This window comes from Octopus sinensis, linkage group LG5, assembly GCF_006345805.1.
Source record: "Octopus sinensis linkage group LG5, ASM634580v1, whole genome shotgun sequence".
In the NCBI taxonomy this organism is placed as follows: Eukaryota; Metazoa; Mollusca; class Cephalopoda; order Octopoda; family Octopodidae; genus Octopus; species Octopus sinensis.
The window spans coordinates 133,726,496-133,748,834 of NC_043001.1; the positions used below are offsets into that span (position 1 = coordinate 133,726,496).

General features: G+C 38.2%; 1 protein-coding gene across 1 annotated transcript in view; it reads right to left on the bottom strand.

The window, feature by feature from the left end:
• Positions 1-7,007: 7,007 nt before the first annotated feature.
• LOC115211960 (protein N-terminal asparagine amidohydrolase) overlaps positions 7,008-22,339 on the bottom strand; it is a 45,053-nt gene continuing 29,721 nt past the window's right edge. The window contains exons 9-10 of the mRNA XM_036503093.1: positions 20,842-20,961; positions 7,008-7,241 (exon numbers count right to left, since the gene is read on the bottom strand). Of these exons, the coding sequence (XP_036358986.1) occupies positions 7,062-7,241; positions 20,842-20,961 (300 nt within the window). The 3' untranslated portion in view covers positions 7,008-7,061. The remainder of the gene's footprint in view (positions 7,242-20,841; positions 20,962-22,339) is intronic.

Consider the following 22,339-nt stretch of genomic DNA (forward strand, 5'->3'; position numbering starts at 1 on the left):
AATGACTTTTCTCTAATTTTTCCAATACAATGCTTATTGGTGTGACTTTTGAAGAAAGATTTTCATTAGAAAGCAACAACATTTTCAGGAAACTCTCTTTACTATTTTACTTGTTTCAGTCATTTGACTGCGGCCATGCTGGTGCACCGCCTTTAGTCGAGCAAATCGATCCCGGGACTTATTCTTTGTAAGCCCAGTACTTATTCTATCAGTCTCTTTTTGCCGAACCGCTAAGTGACGGGGACGTAAACACACCAGCATCGGTTGTCAAGCAATGCTAGTGGGACAAACACAGACACACAAACATACACGCACATACATATATATACATAAATACGACGGGCTTCTTTCAGTTTCCATCTACCAAATCCACTCACAAGGCTTTGGTCGGCCCGAGGCTATAGTAGAAGACACTTGCCCAAGGTGCCACGCAGTGGGACTGAACCCGGAACCATGTGGTTGGTAAAGAAGTTACTTACCACACAGCCACTCCTGCAGAAACTGTGCAGAAAACTTGAAAAGAATTTTGAATTTTCATTAGAGAGGCTGACACTACAACTTAACACAGTCTGAATATTCACATTACATTTATGCCATATCAAAACACGTAACATTTATATAATAGAGTCAATAATCCCTGGACTGAAATGTTAACTACTGATGGTGTATCAGATTTCAGAATGATTGTTTATTTGCATCTATAAAATAGGACAGCTTGTGAATAAAACCCAAGATTAAACGCTCTCTCTTTTACTTGTTTCAGTCATTTTGAATGCGGCCATGCTGGAGCACCGCCTTTAGTCAGGACTTATTCTTTGTAAGCCCAGTACTTATTCTATCGGTCTCTTATGCCGAACCGCTAAGTAACGGGGACATAAACACACCAGCATCGGTTGTCAAGCAATGCTAGGGGGACAAACACAGACACACAAACACACACACGCATACATATATACGACGGGCTTCTTTCAGTTTCCGTCTACCAAATCCACTCACAAGGCTTTGGTCGGCCCGAGGCTATAGTAGAAGACACTTGCCCAAGGTGCCACGCAGTGGGACTGAACACGGAACCATGTGGTTGGTAAACAAGCTACTTACCACACAGCCACTCCTGCGCCTATTTATTTACATTAAGATATAGATGTAAGTGCAACAGTGGAATTGAAAAGTTTGCTTCTATCTAACCATATATCAGCTCAGGTCCAGGTTCAGTCCCACTGCATGGCACCCTGGGCCAGTGTCTTCTACTACAGCCCAAGCAACCAAAGCCCTGAGTGGATTTGACAGATGGAAACTGAAAGAATCCCATTGTATATGGGTATGCATGTGTGCGCATATGAGTGTGAGTGAGTATGTTTGTATCTCCTTGTCCTGATTTCACATGACTATGGTAAGTGAATGTCATTCATCATCATCGTTTAGCGTCCGCTTTCCATGCTAGCATGGGTTGGACGGTTCAACTGGGGTCCGGGAAGCCAGAAGGCTGCACCAGGCTCCAGTCTTATCTGGCAATGTTTCTACGGCTGGATGCCCTTCCTAACGCCAACCACTCCGTGAGTGTAGTGGGTGCTTTTTACGTGCCACCCGCACAGGTGCCAGACGGAGCTGGCAAACGGCCACAGACAGAGGGTGCTTTTACGTGCCACCGGCACAGGACTAATCATTCATTTCCAATATTCTGTGAAAACATGTCTAACCATGGGAAGAAGTTACCTTGCTTGGAAATAGGTAAGGATTGGTAACAGAAAGAGCATCCTGCCATAGAAAATCTGGCTCAAACTCCATCTGATTCGTTTAAGTATAGAAAAGTGAATGTTAAAACAATGATGGTGATGTATGATTTTGCAATATAGCTTATACAAGCAATGTAGTTTATATAAATTTGGCTCTAGTTCAACATCATCATCGTTTAATGTCCGTTCTCCATGCTAGCATGGGTTGGACGGTTCGACCGGGGATCTGGGAAGCCAGAAGGCTGCACCAGGCTCCAGTCTTATCTGGCAGTGTTTCTACAGCTGGATGCTCTTCCTAATGCCAACCACTCCGTGAGTGTAGTGGGTGCTTTTTACGTGTAACAATTTCACATAAGAAACATTTCTTCATCATCAATAACATCCTTCAACATCCATGTTCCATGGCATCTTCAGTTTCACAGAATGAATCTGATGGACCCATCAACATGTTCCGGTGCCTGCTTTGGCATTCAAGTGTCATTTATTGCCTCTCCTGGCACCAACTATTTCACAGTGTGTACCAAGTGCTGCTTTCATTCCACCAGCACAAATGAGGTGACCATGCAGCTTGCAAGTCTATGAACCCCAAAAGGGGCAGCTTTACACTGGGAGATGAGGGGTAAAAATATGAGAAAACTGGCCGGAGCAGAATAGGTCCCTTGCAGTAGAGAAGCTACATGACTACTCACATTTTACAAACGAGGATGGGAGTGATTGGATAGGGCTAAAAAAAGACAAAAATAGTGGTGATGAGGTATCAGGGTGGATCCTCAGGGTACAAGTGGGTAAAAGTGAGTTAGGTAAAGGGGCCAGGAATGTAGGTAGGTGGAAGTTGCAAGAGAGTAAAGAGAAAGTAATAGATGAACAGAGGAGGGGAGGTAGTCTGCCACTGTAAAAATTGGATAGGGTTGAAGGATGGATTACTAATGATACATATGTTAAGAAAAGTAGGGTTGGAAGTAAGAGATGAATGACAGTGTGGAGCAGCAGAACAGTAATGACAATACAGTAGATAGGAGAAGGACAGGAGAAAGTTGACATGTGGTTGGGCAGTTTACCACCAAAACAAATTTTATACTTACACTTCAGCTTATCAACCATATTAAAATGGTTATAGGTGCAGGAGTGGCTGTGTGGTAAGTAGCTTGTTTACCAACCACATGGTTCTGGGTTCAGTCCCACTGCGTGGCACCTTGGGCAAGTGTCTTCTACAATAGCCTCGGGCCGACCAAAGCCTTGTGAGTGGATTTGGTAGACGGAAACTGAAAGAAGCCCGTCGTATATATGTATATATATATATATATACATGTGTGTGTGTTTGTGTGTCTGTGTTTGTCCCCCTAGCATTGCTTGACAACCGATGCTGGTGTGTTTATGTCCCCGTTACTTAGCGGTTCGGCAAAAAGAGACCGATAGAATAAGTACTGGGCTTACAAAAAGAATAAGTCCCAGGGTCGAGTTGCTCGATTAAAGGCGGTGCTCCAGCATGGCCGCAGTCAAATGACTGAATCAAGTAAAAGAGTAAAAGAGAATATCAGTTTTACTTTATATACTTTAATTCTATGCTTATCTACAACACCTCACTTTTTAAAAAAAACTTTTAACAAGTACTTTTGGAAAATTTTTCATTTGTGGTGCTATTCTCAAATATAAAATGTTTTTTAAATATGGAGGTTTGCGGATTTTGGAATTTCAAATAAGGGATTGTCAATTTATTTTTGATTGTGGAACTCAAAGTCGAGAAAGTTATAAATAATAACAGGAAAATACTGGCTTTAAAAAAAAAACCCTTTAGCTCGACAAAGTCAAAGGCTGTCCATGGGATGTAAACAAAGAATCATCAATTATAATCCTTTGTATGATAAGCAGAAGGCCTGAAATTTGGTGGGAGGGAGATGGCCAACTACATCGACCCCACTGCTAAACTGGTATTTATTTCATTGACCCTGAAAGGATGAAAGACAAAGTCGACATTGGCAGAATTTGAACTTAGAACATACAGTGTGCGGCTAAGCATTTTATCCGTTATGCTAATGATTCTGTCAGCACTAATCAACCCAGATTCATTATGAATCAAAATTTTTGTTTGTTAATTTGTTAATATCGTAGACTACTAGAGCAAAATTTTTAGTAATATTTAATTTTTTAACACTATCAAGACAAAATATATTTATGTTTCAAAATTGTAAACATTTTCAGACCACATGTTTAATAGTACTTAATCTTATAAACATTCATCATTATCATTACAATTTTTAACATCTGTTTACCATACTGGAATGGGTTGGACTGTTTGACAGCAGCTGGCAAGTCAGAAGACTGCACCAAGTCCTACTGTCTGGTTTAACATGGTTTCTACAACCAGATACACTTCCTGTGCCAACAACTTTACAGAGTGCACTAGGTGCTTTATATGTGGCACCAGTAGTATTGAGGTCACCAAATAACTCACAGGACAAAACCCTTGCCAAAGTGGGGGGTAGAGGTGGCTTTGTTCCAGGTGATGTGAGGTTTCAGTATGAATAAAGGGACAGTGTCTTGTAGTTAAGATACATGGCTAACCCAAGAGGAGAGAGAGAGAGGGGGGGGGAAGAGAAGATGGTGAAGATATGATAGAGATACACTTGAGTTAGAGGGAGGTGTCTACAAGTGAAGTGGGGCCAAGGACTTGTTAAGGAGTGGAGTGCACAGCAAAGTTCATGAGATGGTGAAAGGAAAGTGAGAGGAGAGAGAATGTTATTATCATCATCATTGTTTAGATGATAATAACATTCTCTCTCCTCTCACTTTCCTTTCACCATCTCATGAACTTTGCTGTGCACTCCACTCCTTAACAAGTCCTTGGCCCCACTTCACTTGTAGACACCTCCCTCCAGGAGAAAATGGCTTGTGTGATATTTTGTTGACCCTTTTTACATTCTGAGTTCCAATCTTGCAGAGATCAGCTTTGCTGTCATTATTCCAAAGTGGTTAATTTATAAAAGAAACAATCAAATGCTGGAATCATTTAATTCAAAGATAAGATCTAAAGAAACTGGTGAGAGTTTTCTTTGTTGGCAACAATTATTCCACAGGACAGTTATCAGAACAGTTTGATGAGATTTCTTCAAAAAAGTGAAGAATCTAAATTCACTTCTCCCAGCAATCAAACTCAACAATCTCTTGCAGGAACTGTCCCAGCAATGAAATCAATTTAGCTCTCTTTCAAGATGTTGGTTCCTGATTTAAATTAAACAAAAAATCAAACACACACTATAAAATGACATTCAGTTTACAAATAGATATTTTCTTTCTTTTTTTTTTTTTCAAATATATTCTTTTTAATCATCTGAAGAAAATAAATATCTGCTTTTAGGATCAAAAATTTATTTAAAAGTTTGAAGAATTGTATTTAAATCTATGTTTTGTGGATTTCTTTACTTGTGTCAAACAACAAGGATGATGAAGATGAAGGGACGGATCACTACAAAGTCAATTTGTCCATGCATAATTAGAGTAAAACATATTTTAGTTCACACTACACACTAAGCTCATGTGTGAAGATGAATTGCTGGTTTGACTGTCTAGCAATCTGTGAGGCAGTCTGTCTAAATGACTGTCTATCTGTTTGTCAATGTGATATCTATCTACACACTAATAGACATCTTTATATATAAGAGTGAAGTTGTGTGTCTGTCTCCTACGATTTAGATTCCTAACTACTCCCACATTTTGCGGTGCAGTTTAACCAAAAGCGGGTATCTTATAGTCGTGATTCATATCGAGCCCTTCTGGGTATTAGTGCGCGTCTACGATGAGTCTACGATTAAAAAAAAAATTTACCATCATTTTTTTCCATTTTAATGCATTTTTTCACTATTATATAAGGGAAGTAACTCTCTAAAAATGTCTACGATGAGTCAACGATTCTAAAAAAAATTTACCATTATTTTTTTTCCATTTTCAATGCATTTTTTTGCTATATTTTGGCTATAAGTCTCTAAAAATGCTTATATAGTTATTTCCCTTACAAACCCGAGCAACGTCAGGTGATACTGCTAGTCTTTATATATAAAAGTGAAGTTGTGTATCTGTCTCCTACGATTTAGATTCCTAACTACTCCCACATTTTGCGGTGCAGTTTAACCCAAAGCTGGTATCTTATAGTCGTGATTCATATCAAGCCCTTCTGGGTATTAGCGTGCGTCTACGATGAGTCTCCAATTTAAAAAAAAAATTTACCATCATTTTTTCCCATTTTTAATGCATTTTTTTGCTATTATATAAGGGAAGTAACTCTCTAAAAAATGCTTATATAGTTATTTCCCTTACAAACCCGAGGAACGCCGGGCGATACTGCTAGTATGTAGATAAATTACTTGTCTGACCATCAGTCAATACATCTCCCTATTTACTCACTAATAGATGTGAACAGACAAATTATATGTCTGTCTATCTGTCTATATGACTGTTAAAAAATCTGTCTAATGGACAGACACACTGTTTATCGGTCAGTCAATCAGTCTTCCTATCTACGCACTAACAGATGTGCATAAGCAAACATCTGTTTTTCTGTCCATCTAATAGAATTAAGTAAAAATATTTTACAAAAATAAACATTCCAACACTTGTGTACATGAGAACACACACACACACATTCTAATACATATATAATCACACACTTGTACACATATCCACACATCAACATATTCACATACACAAATATACACACATATATACAAACATTTACACACACACACCCTTAGATCTACATTTATCTTATGTGGAATAAAAGAAAAAGACAAAAAATAATAAAAATTTTCATAAAAGGATGGAGACAAATATGAAACCAGGTTAACCAGGTTCAATTCCAATTGGCACAAAAATGTCCCACTATCTGGGTTTCTTGCCTCTTTTAGGCTCTGTTGTTCCAAGTTGATTAAAGATTAAGAATAATGAAATATTGCAATGAATCAATGAGTGAGGTATCTAAATATTGGTAAGTTCATTTTGTTATTGGCATGGATCAAAAATAAATACAAAATAGCATTTCTGTAGTCATTTACCAATATAAATTGGCAAATAGTACCATTGTTTTAGATACTGAAATAACAAGTTCTAAAATAGTTTTGGATTCACTTTTAGGATCAGATCTGTTATGGAATAAAAATACAAATAAATATAATTACAAAGATAGAGAAATTATATGTAAAGGTATGAAAATACAAAGATAGTGAAGTATGTGAAAGGATGAAAATTGTTGGTAAAATATAAAATTATCCAAGATGAATAAGGTAATATGTTGGCTCTTGGTTTATTGTTGTTATTGTTGTATTAGGGTTAATTACATCATCGATAACTGTGACCAGAATCCACCCACATCCCTTCAGGGGATTGCTTGTAATAGCGGGGAAGTCCATTTTTGAAGAGAGATTTCATAGGTGTTGGATGTATTCTGATGTGAATAAAAGTATTTCGGAAGTCCTCAACAAAATTGGGTGGCTCTTGTTTAGGAGATGTGGAAAATTTCTGAAAAGAGATACATAAATAAATAAATAAGAGAAAATATAGTAAACAAATAAAGGAAATAGTAAGTAAACACTGAGGGAATTGGTTATTTTGAAGGGTTTCCCCAGTTAATGTCACAATGGTAAATACATTTAAGAAGAAAATACTAAAATCTTCAACTCATTTAAATATGAGAGTGAATCAGTAAAATTCCCATAACACAAGTGATTGTCTGTGTCAACAGTTAGTAATTACAGCTAATTGACATAGTGGAGTAAATTATTTTGCTCTCAGGAAGAAGGAAAGTCTGATGTTTTAAACATATCCTTTTGTTGGCAAGAGAAAGAGAAGTATTGTTTAGTAGATTGGCAAAGAAACAGAGTGAGGACTGATTTGTATACCATTGGATTTAAACATTTAATAAAGATGACTTTCATTGGGAAGAGAAGCAAAAAATTATGCAAGACAGAATGAAATAGTAAACTTGTAAAAATTGCATTAAAGGAGTCACTTTAAGCTTTTAACACTTTAACCCCCTGTCTAACAAAAATGCCTTTTTATCCACATTGTTATGAATCAATCATTTATTACCCTGTAGTTTTGAGATTTAGATAATGTGATAGTTTATTTTTAGGATGACAATGTATACATTGTATAGTAATGAGGACTTCTGAGTATTGCTGAGCGCATGAAACCTCTCTAGTGCTGGTGCCATGATAAAATGTACACTACAGAGTGACTGATAGTTTATTTTTAGGATGACAATGTAGATTAGATGTGAGAGGTCAGATATGGTTAATCAGAGATTAGATGTGAGAGGTCAGATATGGTTAATCAGAGATTAGATGCGAGAGGTCAGATATGGTTAATCAGAGATTAGATGCGAGAGGTCAGATATGGTTAATCAGAGATTAGATGTGAGAGGTCAGATATGGTTAATCAGAGATTAGATGTGAGAGGTCAGATATGGTTAATCAGAGATTAGAGGTGAGAGGTCAGATATGGTTAATCAGAGATTAGATGTGAGAGGTCAGATATGGTTAATCAGAGATTAGATGTGAGAGGTCAGATATGGTTAATCAGAGATTAGATGTGAGAGGTCAGATATGGTTAATCAGAGATTAGATGTGAGAGGTCAGATATGGTTAATCAGAGATTAGATTGAGAGGTCAGATATGGTTAATCAGAGATTAGATGCGAGAGGTCAGATATGGTTAATCAGAGATTAGATGTGAGAGGTCAGATATGGTTAATCAGAGATTAGATGTGAGAGGTCAGATATGGTTAATCAGAGATTAGATGTGAGAGGTCAGATATGGTTAATCAGAGATTAGATGTGAGAGGTCAGATATGGTTAATCAGAGATTAGATGCGAGAGGTCAGATATGGTTAATCAGAGATTAGATGTGAGAGGTCAGATATGGTTAATCAGAGATTAGATGTGAGAGGTCAGATATGGTTAATCAGAGATTAGATGTGAGAGGTCAGATATGGTTAATCAGAGATTAGATGTGAGAGGTCAGATATGTTAATCAGAGATTAGATGCGAGAGGTCAGATATGGTTAATCAGAGATTAGATGTGAGAGGTCAGATATGGTTAATCAGAGATAGATGTGAGAGGTCAGATATGGTTAATCAGAGATTAGATGTGAGAGGTCAATATGGTTAATCAGAGATTAGATGTGAGAGGTCAGATATGGTTAATCAGAGATTAGATGTGAGAGGTCAGATATGGTTAATCAAGATTAGATGTGAGAGGTCAGATATGGTTAATCAGAGATTAGATGCGAGAGGTCAGATATGGTTAATCAGAGATTAGATGTGAGAGGTCAGATATGGTTAATCAGAGATTAGATGTGAGAGGTCAGATATGGTTAATCAGAGATTAGATGTGAGAGGTCATATGGTTAATCAGAGATTAGATGTGAGAGGTCAGATTGGTTAATCAGAGATTAGATGCGAGAGGTCAGATATGGTTAATCAGAGATTAGATGTGAGAGGTCAGATATGGTTAATCAGAGATTAGATGTGAGAGGTCAGATATGGTTAATCAGAGATTAGATGTGAGAGGTCAGATATGGTTAATCAGAGATTAGAGTGAGAGGTCAGATATGGTTAATCAGAGATTAGATGTGAGAGGTCAGATTGGTTAATCAGAGATTAGATGTGAGAGGTCAGATATGGTTAATCAGAGATTAGATGCGAGAGGTCAGATATGGTTAATCAGAGATTAGATGTGAGAGGTCAGATATGGTTAATCAGAGATTAGATGTGAGAGGTCAGATATGGTTAATCAGAGATTAGATGTGAGAGGTCAGATATGGTTAATCAGAGATTAGATGTGAGAGGTCAGATATGGTTAATCAGAGATTAGATGTGAGAGGTCAGATATGGTTAATCAGAGATTAGAGGTGAGAGGTCAGATATGGTTAATCAGAGCATAAAATAGGTAGAATATTTGGGTCAAATATGGCTGGTTTAAATGGGAGAGAGGGAGAAAGACATCTTATAAGGGTTTCAAAGACCCTACTTAAGGGTCTGTCTCTAGAGAATAACTTTTAATCTTATAGATTTCACTCACAAAACCATGGTCAACCAGAAACTTTGGTAGAAGATACTTTACAGTAGGATTGAACTCAAAACTATGTAGTTGCAAAGTGAATTTCCTCACCACTGAACCATGCCAGATCCATTTTGAGTTTAATGGTCATTGATTATAATCAATGTTCTTATCTAGAAATGATTATCTCCTTAACAGTAACTGTTATCAGGACATACTATATGCTCAATATTCTAATATATTCTTGTTGTGTCTCCATCTACAACCTGCTTTGTATTTCTCTCATTTGCCATTTACCATTTCTTCTATTCCCTACCATGACATTTATGTAATAACGGCACTGGACTTGTCCATATTCACCCTTCTGCCATCACTGTTTGTCATTCAACCTCTCTTCTACCATCAGCCTTCATCACAGAACCTTCCTTCCATCATGACATCCATATTAGTGGAGGCACAATGGCCCAGTGGTTAGGGCAGCGGACTCGTGGTCATAGGATCGCAGTTTCAATTCCCATACCGGGCGTTGTGAGTGTTTATTGAGCGAAAACACCTAAAAGCTCCACGAGGCTCCGGCAGGGGATGGTGGTGATCCCTGCTGTACTCTTTCACCACAACTTTCTCTCACTCTTACTTCCTGTTTCTGTTGTACCTGTATTTCAAAGGGCCGGCCTTGTCACTCTCTGTGTCACGCTGAATATCCCCCGAGAACTACGTTAAGGGTGCACATGTCTGTGGAGTGCTCAGCCACTTACACGTTAATTTCACGAGCAGGCTGTTCCGTTGATTCGGATCAACCGGAACCCTCGTCGTCGTAACCGACGGAGTGCTTCCATCCATTGGCCTTCTTCCATTACTCCTTCTCCTACCACTCTCTCACTCCCGTCACTCTGTTTCCTTCCTCTATCACACCCTTTCTCTTCTATTCATACTCATCACATTTGTGTGGAATAAACAAGTACATTGTATAGTAGTGAGGACTTCTGAGTTTTGCTGAGCGCATGAAACCTCTCTAGTGCTGGTGCCATGATAAAATGTACCCTGTACACTCTGTAGAGTGACTGATGATAGGGAGGGTAGCCAGCAGGAGAAACCATGCCAAAAATGGAAAGATGATTCAGACATGGTTCCCAACCAATCTAGGAGAACAGTGGCTTTGAATAAGAACTGGATTGAACAAATACAAAGACATATTCCCTATCCGAGCATGATTGTTGCCAGAGCGGCTATCTGGCCTCCGTGCTGGTGGCACGTAAAAGACACCATTTGCAGCATCGCCTTACTGGCACCTGTGCCGGTGGCATGTGTAAAAGATTCGAGCGAGGTCATTGCCAGTACCGCCTGACTGGCCCCGTGCCAGTGGCACATAAAAGCACCCACTACACTCTCGGAGTGGTTGGTGTTAGGAAGGGCATCCAGCTGTAGAAACTCTGCCAGATCAAGATTGAAGCCTGGTGCAGCCATCTGGTTTGCCAGCCCTCAATCAATCGTCCAACCCATGCTAGCATGGAAAGCAGATGTTCAACGATGATGATGACACACAGTTATTACACTGATTCTGATTGAGGATTATATTAAGTGTACAGATTCCAGCCTCAAATATTCAGTCGCTTACATAATATTGCTTTTAAATTTTGGCACAAGGACAGCAAATTCATGGAAGGGGTAAGTACATTGCATCCACCCCAGTGCTTAACTGGTACTTATTTATATAAGGCGGCGAGCTGGCAGAAACATTAGCGTGCCGGGCGAAATGCTTAGCGGTATTTCGTCTGGCGCAACGTTGTGAGTTCAAATTCCGCTGAGGTCGACTTTGCCTTTCATCCTTTCGGGGTCGATAAATTAAGTACCAGTTACGCACTGGGGTCGATGTAATCGACTTAATACCTATGTCTGTCCTTGTTTGTCCCCTCTGTGTTTAGCTCCTTGTGGGTAATAAAGAAATAGGTACTTATTTTATTGACCCCAAAAGGATGAAAGGCAATGTTGACCTCTGCAGAATTTGAACTCAAAACATAAAGACAGATAAAATTTCACTAAGTCCTTTGCTCAGAGTGGTTACAATTCTGCCAGCTGGCTGCATTTCTTCTATTCAGCTTAATGCCATCCCTTCAAAAGTCATCAATAAGCACCTGGCCAAGGACAAGTAAGTGGCTCTTGAGCCCAGCTCCACAGCTGCACGTTTTCTCACAAAAATGACACTAAAAACGCAGCCCTGACCATGATGATGATGAAAATTACGTCTGGGTCAGACCACTTTGAGAATGTGGCTTGCATAGATGATAAATTTAATCCATTTCTCAGTTTAACATTATCACCTGGAACCTTGGTGCCTTTAGTGGAATCCACTCTGCTGAAAAAAATCAGGAGGGGCAAGTTGATTACATCAACCCCAGTGCTCAACTGGTATTTTATTATATCGACCCCAAAAGGATGGAAAGTAAAGTCGATCTTGGTGGAATTTGAACACAGAACAGATGAAATGCTACTAAGCATTTTGCCCAGTGTGCTTACACTTCTGCCAGCTCACAGCCTTAGTTACTTACATAGTAATAAAATGAGTATGTAGTTCAGTTGATTGGATCAGTTTCCCAACCTGCAGTTGCAAAGCTCAGGATAATTTGGAACTAAGTGGTGGGTACACACAACTATCATACTGTTTTTTCTAAATATTTTCTATTATTTTCTGTAATAAAAGAAACTGTGAGTAAACACAGAGGAAACTGATTATTTTGGAGGGTTTTCCCAGTTAATGTCACAATGGTAAATACATTGTAAGAAGAAAACACTAAAATCTTCAACTAATTTAAATATGAGAGTAAAACAGTAAAATTCCCATAACACAAGTGACTGTCTGTGTCAACAGTTAGTAATTACAGCTAATTGACATAGTGGAGTAAATGATTTTGCTCTGAGGAAGAAGGGAAGTCTGATATTTTGAACAGCCATTTGTTGGCAAGAGAAAGGGAAGTGGTGTTTAGTAGATTGGCAAAGAAACAGCATGAGGAGTGGTTCAAAACACACAAAAACATACACACAATGTATTTCCTACATCTCAAGTTCTGTTATGATAATAATAATAATAATAATAATAATAATAATAATGAAATTATTGTATACAGTGCTCAGGTGCACCACAACTTGTCAGACAGTGTGTATAAAGTATAAGCAGTAATGTACAAATGTCTGGAAAGCGAATAATCTATAAGCAACTCTTAGCATGAAAAAATGTTTCCAAAAGTCATGGGAGCTGTGCTGTTTTCTGACTTTGTAAATATGTCCACGGGTGTTAGACGGGTGGAGTTTGAAAAGGTGCTCAGAGTTATTGTTTGTAAGATGGTTAATAATTTTATGGGTGTCTGCCAAGTCAGCTGCCAGACGTCGGAGTTTCAATGTGTCCATGCCCAGGGAAGTAAGGCATTCAGAATATGGCAAATGCCGGATGGAGGGTATTCTTTTGGTTGCACGTCGCTGAACGGCTTCCAGACGATTAATATCCTGGGCAAGATAGGGGTTCCAGACAGTTTGATAATAATTTATTATTGATGAATAAAGTATCAAGTTGGCATTGGAAAGTCTTGTATTTAATTAAAATATCATATTACTACTTTGAATATCTAAGAACAATTTCTAAGGGTAATTGTTGAATTTTATAATGTCTCTGAATGATAAGCAGCTTGGAGAAAAAGTACAAGCCGCCAAAAGTGACGTATTCTACCTTTCAGATATATCCAAAACACTAAATTTGCTGATGAGCCAGCTACAAGTTAAAAATTAAAATCTTTAATTTGCAAGAGGGTTACTAGTGGTTTCTTTGGAAAACTTAATTACTCAGAGTAAATATTGGGCATATGGAGTTGATGCATCTTCCAACCCTTGCCACTATTGAGGAGTAACAGCAAGAGGATGATACTTTGGTGTATACTGAGGAGATAAAGAAATTGCATAATGATATAGAAATTAGGTTCAAAGATCTCTTGGAAATGAACATTCCAACTTGACCCAAATGGATAGACCCATTTGAGACAAAAGCAACTAATTTTGATAATAGACTACAAGAAAGTCTCATTGAGTTGCAATGTAATCAAACTGCTCAAGCTAAACGTAACCATGGGTTCATATTACAGAAAAATGGTGATATTTTGCATTTTTTTCCTTTTGCTAAAGGATTTTATCTTTGTGCTCAAAAAGTAATCATTTATAAAAAAAACAAAAAAAAACAATAAAAACATTGTGTACAGTGCTCAGGTGCACTACAACTCATCTAAAGTGTATGTATAATCAGGTGTAGTTTTGGCGGATTTCGGAAAGCATGAGGGCCTTAAAGGATGCAGTGTCATGGCAGTCAACAACTGACGCAGGCAGTTTGTTCCATGCTTCAGCAACTCTGAGCGTGAAAAAATGTTTCCGAAAGTCATGGGAGCCGTGTTATTTTCTGACTTTGTAGGCATGTCCACGTGTGAAGAAGTGAATAACTTTCTGAGTATCAATAGCAGTTTATTGTTATGCATGTTGTATCAGAAAGATAATATTTGATTATAAATAGTTGGTTTATTGAAGTCACAAAATATTTTTGGTTTCATTTTCATGAAACCAAACAATAGAGACTGTAAGTGCAAGTAAAAGACACTGATATTTTTATGGAGCTTATTACATAAATAGTAGAAAACAAGACACCTTTGAAAACAATTTTATCTTTAGTGTTTACTAGACTACCCATGATCCATTGGGTCACTGGGGAAGTCTGAGCTTCCCAGCAATGGAGTTTTGTTTCATGGGATTTTTTTTCTTTTCCATGTTTCGCATGCTTTCAACAAATGTGACATTGAAATCGCGCGTAAACGGCTCCTTTCCCCAGAAAAGGAAAGATTTGGTTGTTATTTCTTGCATGCTCTGCTACTACATAACAGGTATTTTGGGTTCTTTATCACAAATAGCTATTACTTAGTAGCAGGGAGTGCTAGAAATAGCAGCCAAATCTTTGGAGCTGAAATACGTTGAATGCACTTGAAAGAAAGCTATGGAAATGAACAGGTCTTTTACGAAATATTTACTGTATTTTTAAAGTCATTTTCACTTTAAAATATTTTGCCCATCATATTAAATGAATGTGACATTGAAATCATGCGTAAACAGCTCCTTTCCCCAGAAAAAGGAAAGATTTGGCTGCTATTTCTTGCATGCCTTCTACCACGTAATAGGTATTTCAGGTCCTTTATCACAAATAGCTGTAACATGGTGGCAGGGTGTGCTAGAAATAGCAGCCAAATCTTTGGAGGTGAGATACTCAAAAGAAACTTATGGAAAAAACTATTTCACATAAAGGTTACAAATGGGTCTTTTACAAAATATTTACCATATTTTTAAAGTAATTTTCACTTAAATATATTTTGCCCATCATGTGTCAAATGCAGTGGTTACCAATCGATTTTTGGCCATGCCCCAACAAATCATTTCTAAAATCCTGATGCCCTACTGTGATATTTAATTTTTGTTATTCAAAATTTGGTTAATGTTTACAATATTACCCGGAAACAAAATAAAAAAATATAGTGCAATGGATGTAAAAAAAATGTGTAGGAAACGAACATGAAAAAAACGTGTGGAAAGCAACGAGGGGAGGACTTCAGAAAATTCACAAGATCCGAGTTTTTCCCTCATAACTTTTAGGAAAATGTGTTTTTTTTTAAATGAAATTTTATATAAATACCAGTTGAAAACTGGCATAGATTACGATTATAAAGAAATTTGTGAGAAAATCTTTTCTGAGGGGTAGGGAGAGGACTTCAGAAAATTGACAAGATCGAGTTTTTCGCCCATAACTTGGTGACAGTTTATCGTGGATATCAGGTATAAATCCAAACTTTAAATTTTCTTCTGAACATTGACGAACTTTTTTTTACTTGCACTACTCATTTTATGTACTTTTAAATTGTCATAACTACAGATTTCTGCCCCACCAACTTTGGATGATCATAACTTTCAGAAAAATGGATGTTTTAATGAAATTGTCTACAAATAGGCGCAGGAGTGGCTGTATGGTAAGTAGCTTGTTTACCAACCACATTGTTCCGGGTTCAGTCCCACTGCGTGGCACCTTGGGCAAGTGTCTTCTACTATAGTCTCAGGCCGACCAAAGCCTTGTGAGAGGATTTGGTAGACGGAAACTGTTGTCCCCCTAGCATTGCTTGACAACCGATGCTGGTGTGTTTATGTCCCCGTTACTTAGCGGTTCGGCAAAAGAGACCGATAGAATAAGTACTGGGCTTACAAAAGAATAAGTCCCGAGGTCGATTTGCTCGAGTAAAGGCAGTGCTCCAGCATGGCCGCAGTCAAATGACTGAAACAAGTAAAAGAGTAAAAGAGAGTAAAGAGAATATGTAGATTCCGAATATACAAAATTTTTTGGGGGAAAGTGTTTTAGGAGGGATTGGGGTGGGGAATTTTGAAAATTTCACCAGAGTCCACTTCAATTCGTCTTAACTTTCAAGAAAATGGATATTTTTTTATGAAATTCTCTACAAATATACCTCAGTCTATGTAGATTCTGAGGATATAGGAACTTTGGAGGAAAACAATTGGGGGCTATTTCTGAGAATTGTTCCTCACTCATAGGTGTTTCTGAATAAGTCGTCCATATTTGTTTCATTTTCTTCATTTTGTGCGTTTGTGCATCCATAGATTTCCACCTCACACACACACACACACATATGTAATTAAAAATATTCAAACAAGGAATTATTCTATTCAATATCATGTTTGTTATAGAGAGAGGCGCAATGGCCCATTGGTTAGGGCAGTGGACTCGCGGTCGTAGGATCGCGATTTTGATTCCCAGACCGGGCGTTGTGAGTGTTTATTGAGCGAAAACACCTAAAGCTCCACGAGGCTCCAGCAGGGGATGGTGGTGATCCCTGCTGTACTCTTTCACCACAACTTTCTCTCACTCTTACTTCCTGTTTCTGTTGTACCTGTATTTCAAGGGGCCGGCCTTGTCACTCTCTGTGTCACGCTGAATATCCCCGAGAACTACGTTAAGGGTACACGTGTCTGTGGAGTGCTCAGCCACTTACACGTTAAATTCACGAGCAGGCTGTTCCGTTGATTCGGATCAACCGGAACCCTCGTCGTCGTAACCGACGGAGTGCTTCCATGTTATAGAGATTATGTAACAAATTATACTTTACACTTCTATATTTAACTGTGTGTGTATATTCCTTATTTTTGCTTCTGGTGTCTTCTGCCTTTCTGTTAAAATTATTTACCTAGGAATTTACTTAAAGTGAAAAAAAATCATAAGCAACGAATAAGTTGTCTTAATAACACATTTCTGTGTACCAGACTTTTAGCTGTTATTTTTCTGATGAGGGCTTTATTTGCCTTAATTGCCTGTTGCATCAGTAGAAATCTACAGATGCACAAAACAGAGAAAATCAAATAAATATGGACGACTTGTTCAGAAGCGCCTGCAAGTTTGGAGCAGTTCTCAAAAATAGCCCCCAATTGTTTTCCCCCAAAATTCTATGTCCTCGGAATCTACATAGTCTATGATATATTTGTAGAGAATTTCATTAAAAAGTAACCATTTTCTTGAAAGTTAAGATGAATTGAAGTGGACTCTGGTGAAATTTCTGAAATTCCCCACCCCAACCCCACCTAAAACACTTTCCCCACAAAATTTTGTATATTCGGAATCTACATAATATAACATATATTAGTAGACAATTTCATTAAAAAATATCCGTTTTTCTGAATGCTATGATCATCCAAAGTCGGAGGTGGGGGCAGAAATCTGTAGTTATGCCTTTCAATCAAACACAAAGGGATTTCAGTTCAAGCAAATTTTTTAAACACTTTCTTCAAAAAAATTTCAGTCTAAACTTTCGGAAAATATGCTCAAAAAGAAACAAAAAATATTCCATGAATCTTCTCAGTTGCAAAAGCCTTTGTATCAATGATGGAAGTCAGTTCATACCATTTTGCAGGATTCACAAACTGACTGGTGGGAATAAAATGACCTGTTAATTTTCATCTCTGTTCCTATATATATATGTGTGTGTATATGTGCATTACCAGTACCAGAAATCTCTCTCTTTCTCTCACTCTGTCTATCTATCTGTCTCCCCTCTCTCTTTCTCTTCCTTCACTGATGCCACCCCTTACTTCCACTCCATTTCAACCCATTTCACACCATTCAATTCTTTCATCCATCACCCCCAACGCCATTTATTGCCCTATCAACACTCTGCAGCACCACATTTTTCTTGTGTACCTAGATTTTTTTGTCACCAGAGATAAAAGAGTCAATATTCTTAGACACACCTGCACACATAAGTCTGTCTCCAGTTTATTTCTCCATAGGGAATTAAGATGGCATACTACATACACACATGCACACACAAACACACACATACATACACACTTGTAATTACCTACATACCACTTTAGTAACATCAGATCTTATGAATATGAGGAAAACGACCTGTTGTCTCTAAAGCGTCCAAAATTTGATAAATTTGTCCACAGAAAAGAATTTTATTTTTTTATAACTCATTCTCGAATTGCCCCCTTGCTCTATTGGTATACAAAACATTGTTGCATGACACACCAAAATATTACCATGCCCCACGTTGGGAATCATGTGTCTAATGGAAAAGTTAGAGTTTCTTCCCTTTCGCGGTTAAGTTATTTTCTGAGTGTTTTCCCAGTATGCACCATTTTGGGTATTTATACCCCAAAACCCTGAATATCTCAATAACTACGGGTTCGATTTATGTGAAACTTGTTTTATCCCATTCATATTCACATTTCAGGGGCACTTTACTTTCAAAGTATTCTCCCATTATGTGCCAGTTTGGCTGTGTAACATTGCATGCAAGCAAGATCGAACTTCACTTTTAATGTATTATAGATTTATTATTTATTTTTACTTGTGTCAGTCATTTGACTGCCTCAATGCTGGAGCACTACCTTGAAGGATGTTAGTTGAACAAATCAACCCCTGGACTGATTTTTTTAAAGCCTGGTACTTATTCTGTTGGTTTCTTTTGCCAAACCACTAAGTTACAGAGACATAAAGACACTAACACCAGTTGTCATGGAGTGGTGAGGGACAAACACAGAAATGAAGACACACACATAGATATGCATATATACAAGGGGCTTCATTCAGTTTCATCATCATCATCGTTTAACGTCCGTTTTCCATGCTAGCATGGGTTGGACAGTTCGACCGGGTTCTGGGAAGCAAGGAGGTGGCACCAGGCTCCAGTCTGATCTGGCAATGTTTCTACAGCCGATACCCTTCCTAACGCCAACCACTCCGTGAGTGTATTATTGGGTGCTTTTTACGTGCCACCGGCACAGGTGCCAGGGGAGGCTGGCAGCGGCCACAAATGGTTGGTGCTTTTTATGATCCACCGGCACGGAAGCCAGTCAAGGCGGCGCTGGCATCGGCCACGTTCGAATGGTGCTTTTTACATGCCACTGGCACAGGTATCATAACTACAATTTCCATTTATCAAATCCATTCACAACTACAACTTCCATCTATCAAATCCATTCACAAGGCTTTGGTCAGCCTGAGGCAATAGCAGAAAACACTTGCCCAAGGTGCCATACAGTGGGACTGAACCTAGAACCCTGTAGTCGAGAAACAAGCTTCTTACTACACAGCCATGTCTGCAACTATTATAAATTTTTGTCCAAAAATAATTTTCATTACAAATTATCAATTTTTAAACATTTCTAAAAATAAATTTCACAAAAAAATATAAAGATTTAAAGCAATCCATATTCAAAATTTCGCAGGTATTTAATCAATTTTACAAATTGTATTTTTATTAAAGTTTTTTCATATTTTTCAAGCGATTTGCTCCCATCAAACCGTTTATTGCAAAACTGAAGTGTATTTTTCACTAACAATGTCTAAGGAGACAAAGAAAAATTAAAGACCCCAAGGTGTCCACGCGTTAAAAAAAAGAAGCTGAGAACCTCTGGATTAGACAACTGGTACAATCATCATCGAAACTGTCATTGGAGGGATTCATTGGAGGGAATTATTTTTCGTTTTGTTTTGTGCTGTGTTATTTAACTTAATGCATTGAAAATGCTTTTATAGTTAAGTCATTAAAGGGAAGTAACTATATCGGAGAGTTACTTCCCTTTCTATATGAATTACCCAAGTACCAAACTACGTAATGATAGTGGGAAATACAGTTGATTAAAACTCCTGAAGGCAGAGTTCCAGCATGGCCAGAGTCAATTAATTAAATTTTGTGACGGAGTCAAATATAAAATATACTTGCTATAAAAGGAGTAAATTGGATCTTTTTGGTTTGAACGGCAGTTTTTTTTAAATAAATGTAAATAAATCCAATCTGTTTCTTAAACAAGGGACATATTCATACGGCACAGAATGTTTTTTCTACCTCAATGGACGTCATTGATTGGTTGAAATTGCAGAAATTGAAGAAAAAAAGCAACAAATATCTTACAAACAATAGAATTTTCTCAATAAAGCCAAGAGAAAAAATGTTTTATAAACACATTCTACCAGTATATGAAGTTTAAAATGTTTTAGTTACCTAGAAATTATGTTAAAAACTGCCATTCAAACCGAAAAGATCCCATCTTTTTCTCTTGGCTTTATTGAGAAAATTCTATAGTTTGTAAGATATTTGTTGCTTTTTTTCTTCAATTTCTGCAATTTCAACCAATCAATGATGTCTATTGAGGTGAAAAACATTCTGTGCCGTATGAATATATTCCTTGTTTAAGAAACAGATTGGGTTTATTTACATTTGTGAAGAAAAAGAGATACCCTTCCCCCTAACTAACCCTAACCCTAAAACAGATTGAAATGCAATAGATCGATACTAGGGTCATAATTATGGGTGACAATTTCATATGACACCGCTAGAAAAAACTACCGTTCAAACCGAAAAGATCCGTAAATCTTCAGTGGATTCTGAATGGAAACGATTTTATTTTATAGACAGGTTTAATAAAAAACACAAAACAATGCTCTAAAAAAACAATGGCTAAATGAAACAACTTACCATAAGAATTTCTTTATCAGTAAGGTTTATAAATTTATCAACACAGCTTACATCATCTACGCAGTAGTTGAAAGGCTGCACAACTATTCTTCGGAGATGAAAGTTATAGATACAAGGAAACTGAAAGTACATGTACAATACATACTAAGATCAAAATGTTACTTAAATATCAGTACAAGCTGTCTCATAACAATTCTTTCTACTATGGGCACAAGGCCTGATATTTTAGGGCATGGAGGTGGTGGGCAAGTCCATTACATTGACCCCCAGTGCTCAACTGGTATTTAAGGATGAATAGCAAAGTCAACCTCAGTAGAATTTGAACTCAAAACATAAAGACAGACAAGATGCTGCTAAGCATTTCACACATGTCTATGCAACAATCATAACAAGCAAACACAAGTCATGTAATAATAACAGGCGTAATGCATTTACACAAAAGTTGCAAAGCATCTACAAAGTAGTCATAGCATGTGTACACAACAGCCGGGTGGAGGTGCAATGGCCCAGTAGTTAGGGCAGCGGACTTGCGGTCATAGGATTGCGGTTTCGATTCCCAGACCGGGCGTTGTGAGTGTTTATTGAGCAAAAACACCTAAAGCTCCACGAGTCTCCAGCAGGGGATGGTGGTGATCCCTGCTGTACTCTTTCACCACAACTTTCTCTCACTCTTACTTCCTGTTTCTGTTGTACCTGTATTTCAAGGGGCCGGCCTTGTCACTCTCTGTGTCACGCTGAATATCCCCGAGAACTACGTTAAGGGTACACGTGTCTGTGGAGTGCTCAGCCACTTACACGTTAATTTCACGAGCAGGCTGTTCCGTTGATTCGGATCAACCGGAACCCTCGTCGTCGTAACCGACGGAGTGCTTCCATCCATCCACACAACAGTCATAACATGTCTTTACAACAATCATAAGTTGACATCAGACTATGTTAATTAAACCAAATGAGCAGTGTTCTGAGACCAGATGGTCAGGAAGGAAGCTTCTTAATCAAAGAGGTCACTTGTTGAAATCAATTTTTTTTTTTTTCAATTGAAGAAATTTGAACAATGCTTACTTGCATGAATGTGCCAGCTAACTGGCTTCTGTGCTGGTGGCATGTAAAAAGCACCATTCGAGTGTGATCATTACCAATGTCACCAAAACTAGCACTTGTGCCGGTGGCACATGAAAAAATATTCAAGCGAGGTCGTTGCCTGTGCCACTGGACTGGCTCCTGTGCAGGTGGCACGTAAAAAGCACCATTTGAGCATGGCCGTTGCCAGTACCACCTGACTGGCCCTTGTGCCGGTGGCACATAAAGGCACCCACTACATTCTCGGAGTGGTTGGTGTTAGGAAGGGCATCCAGCTGTAGAAACTCTGCCAGATCAAGACTGGAGCCTGGTGCAACCATCTGGTTCGCCGGCCCTCAGTCAAATCGTCCAACCCATGCTAGCATGGAAAGCGGACGTTAAACAATGATGATGATGATGACACCATATAAATGACAAA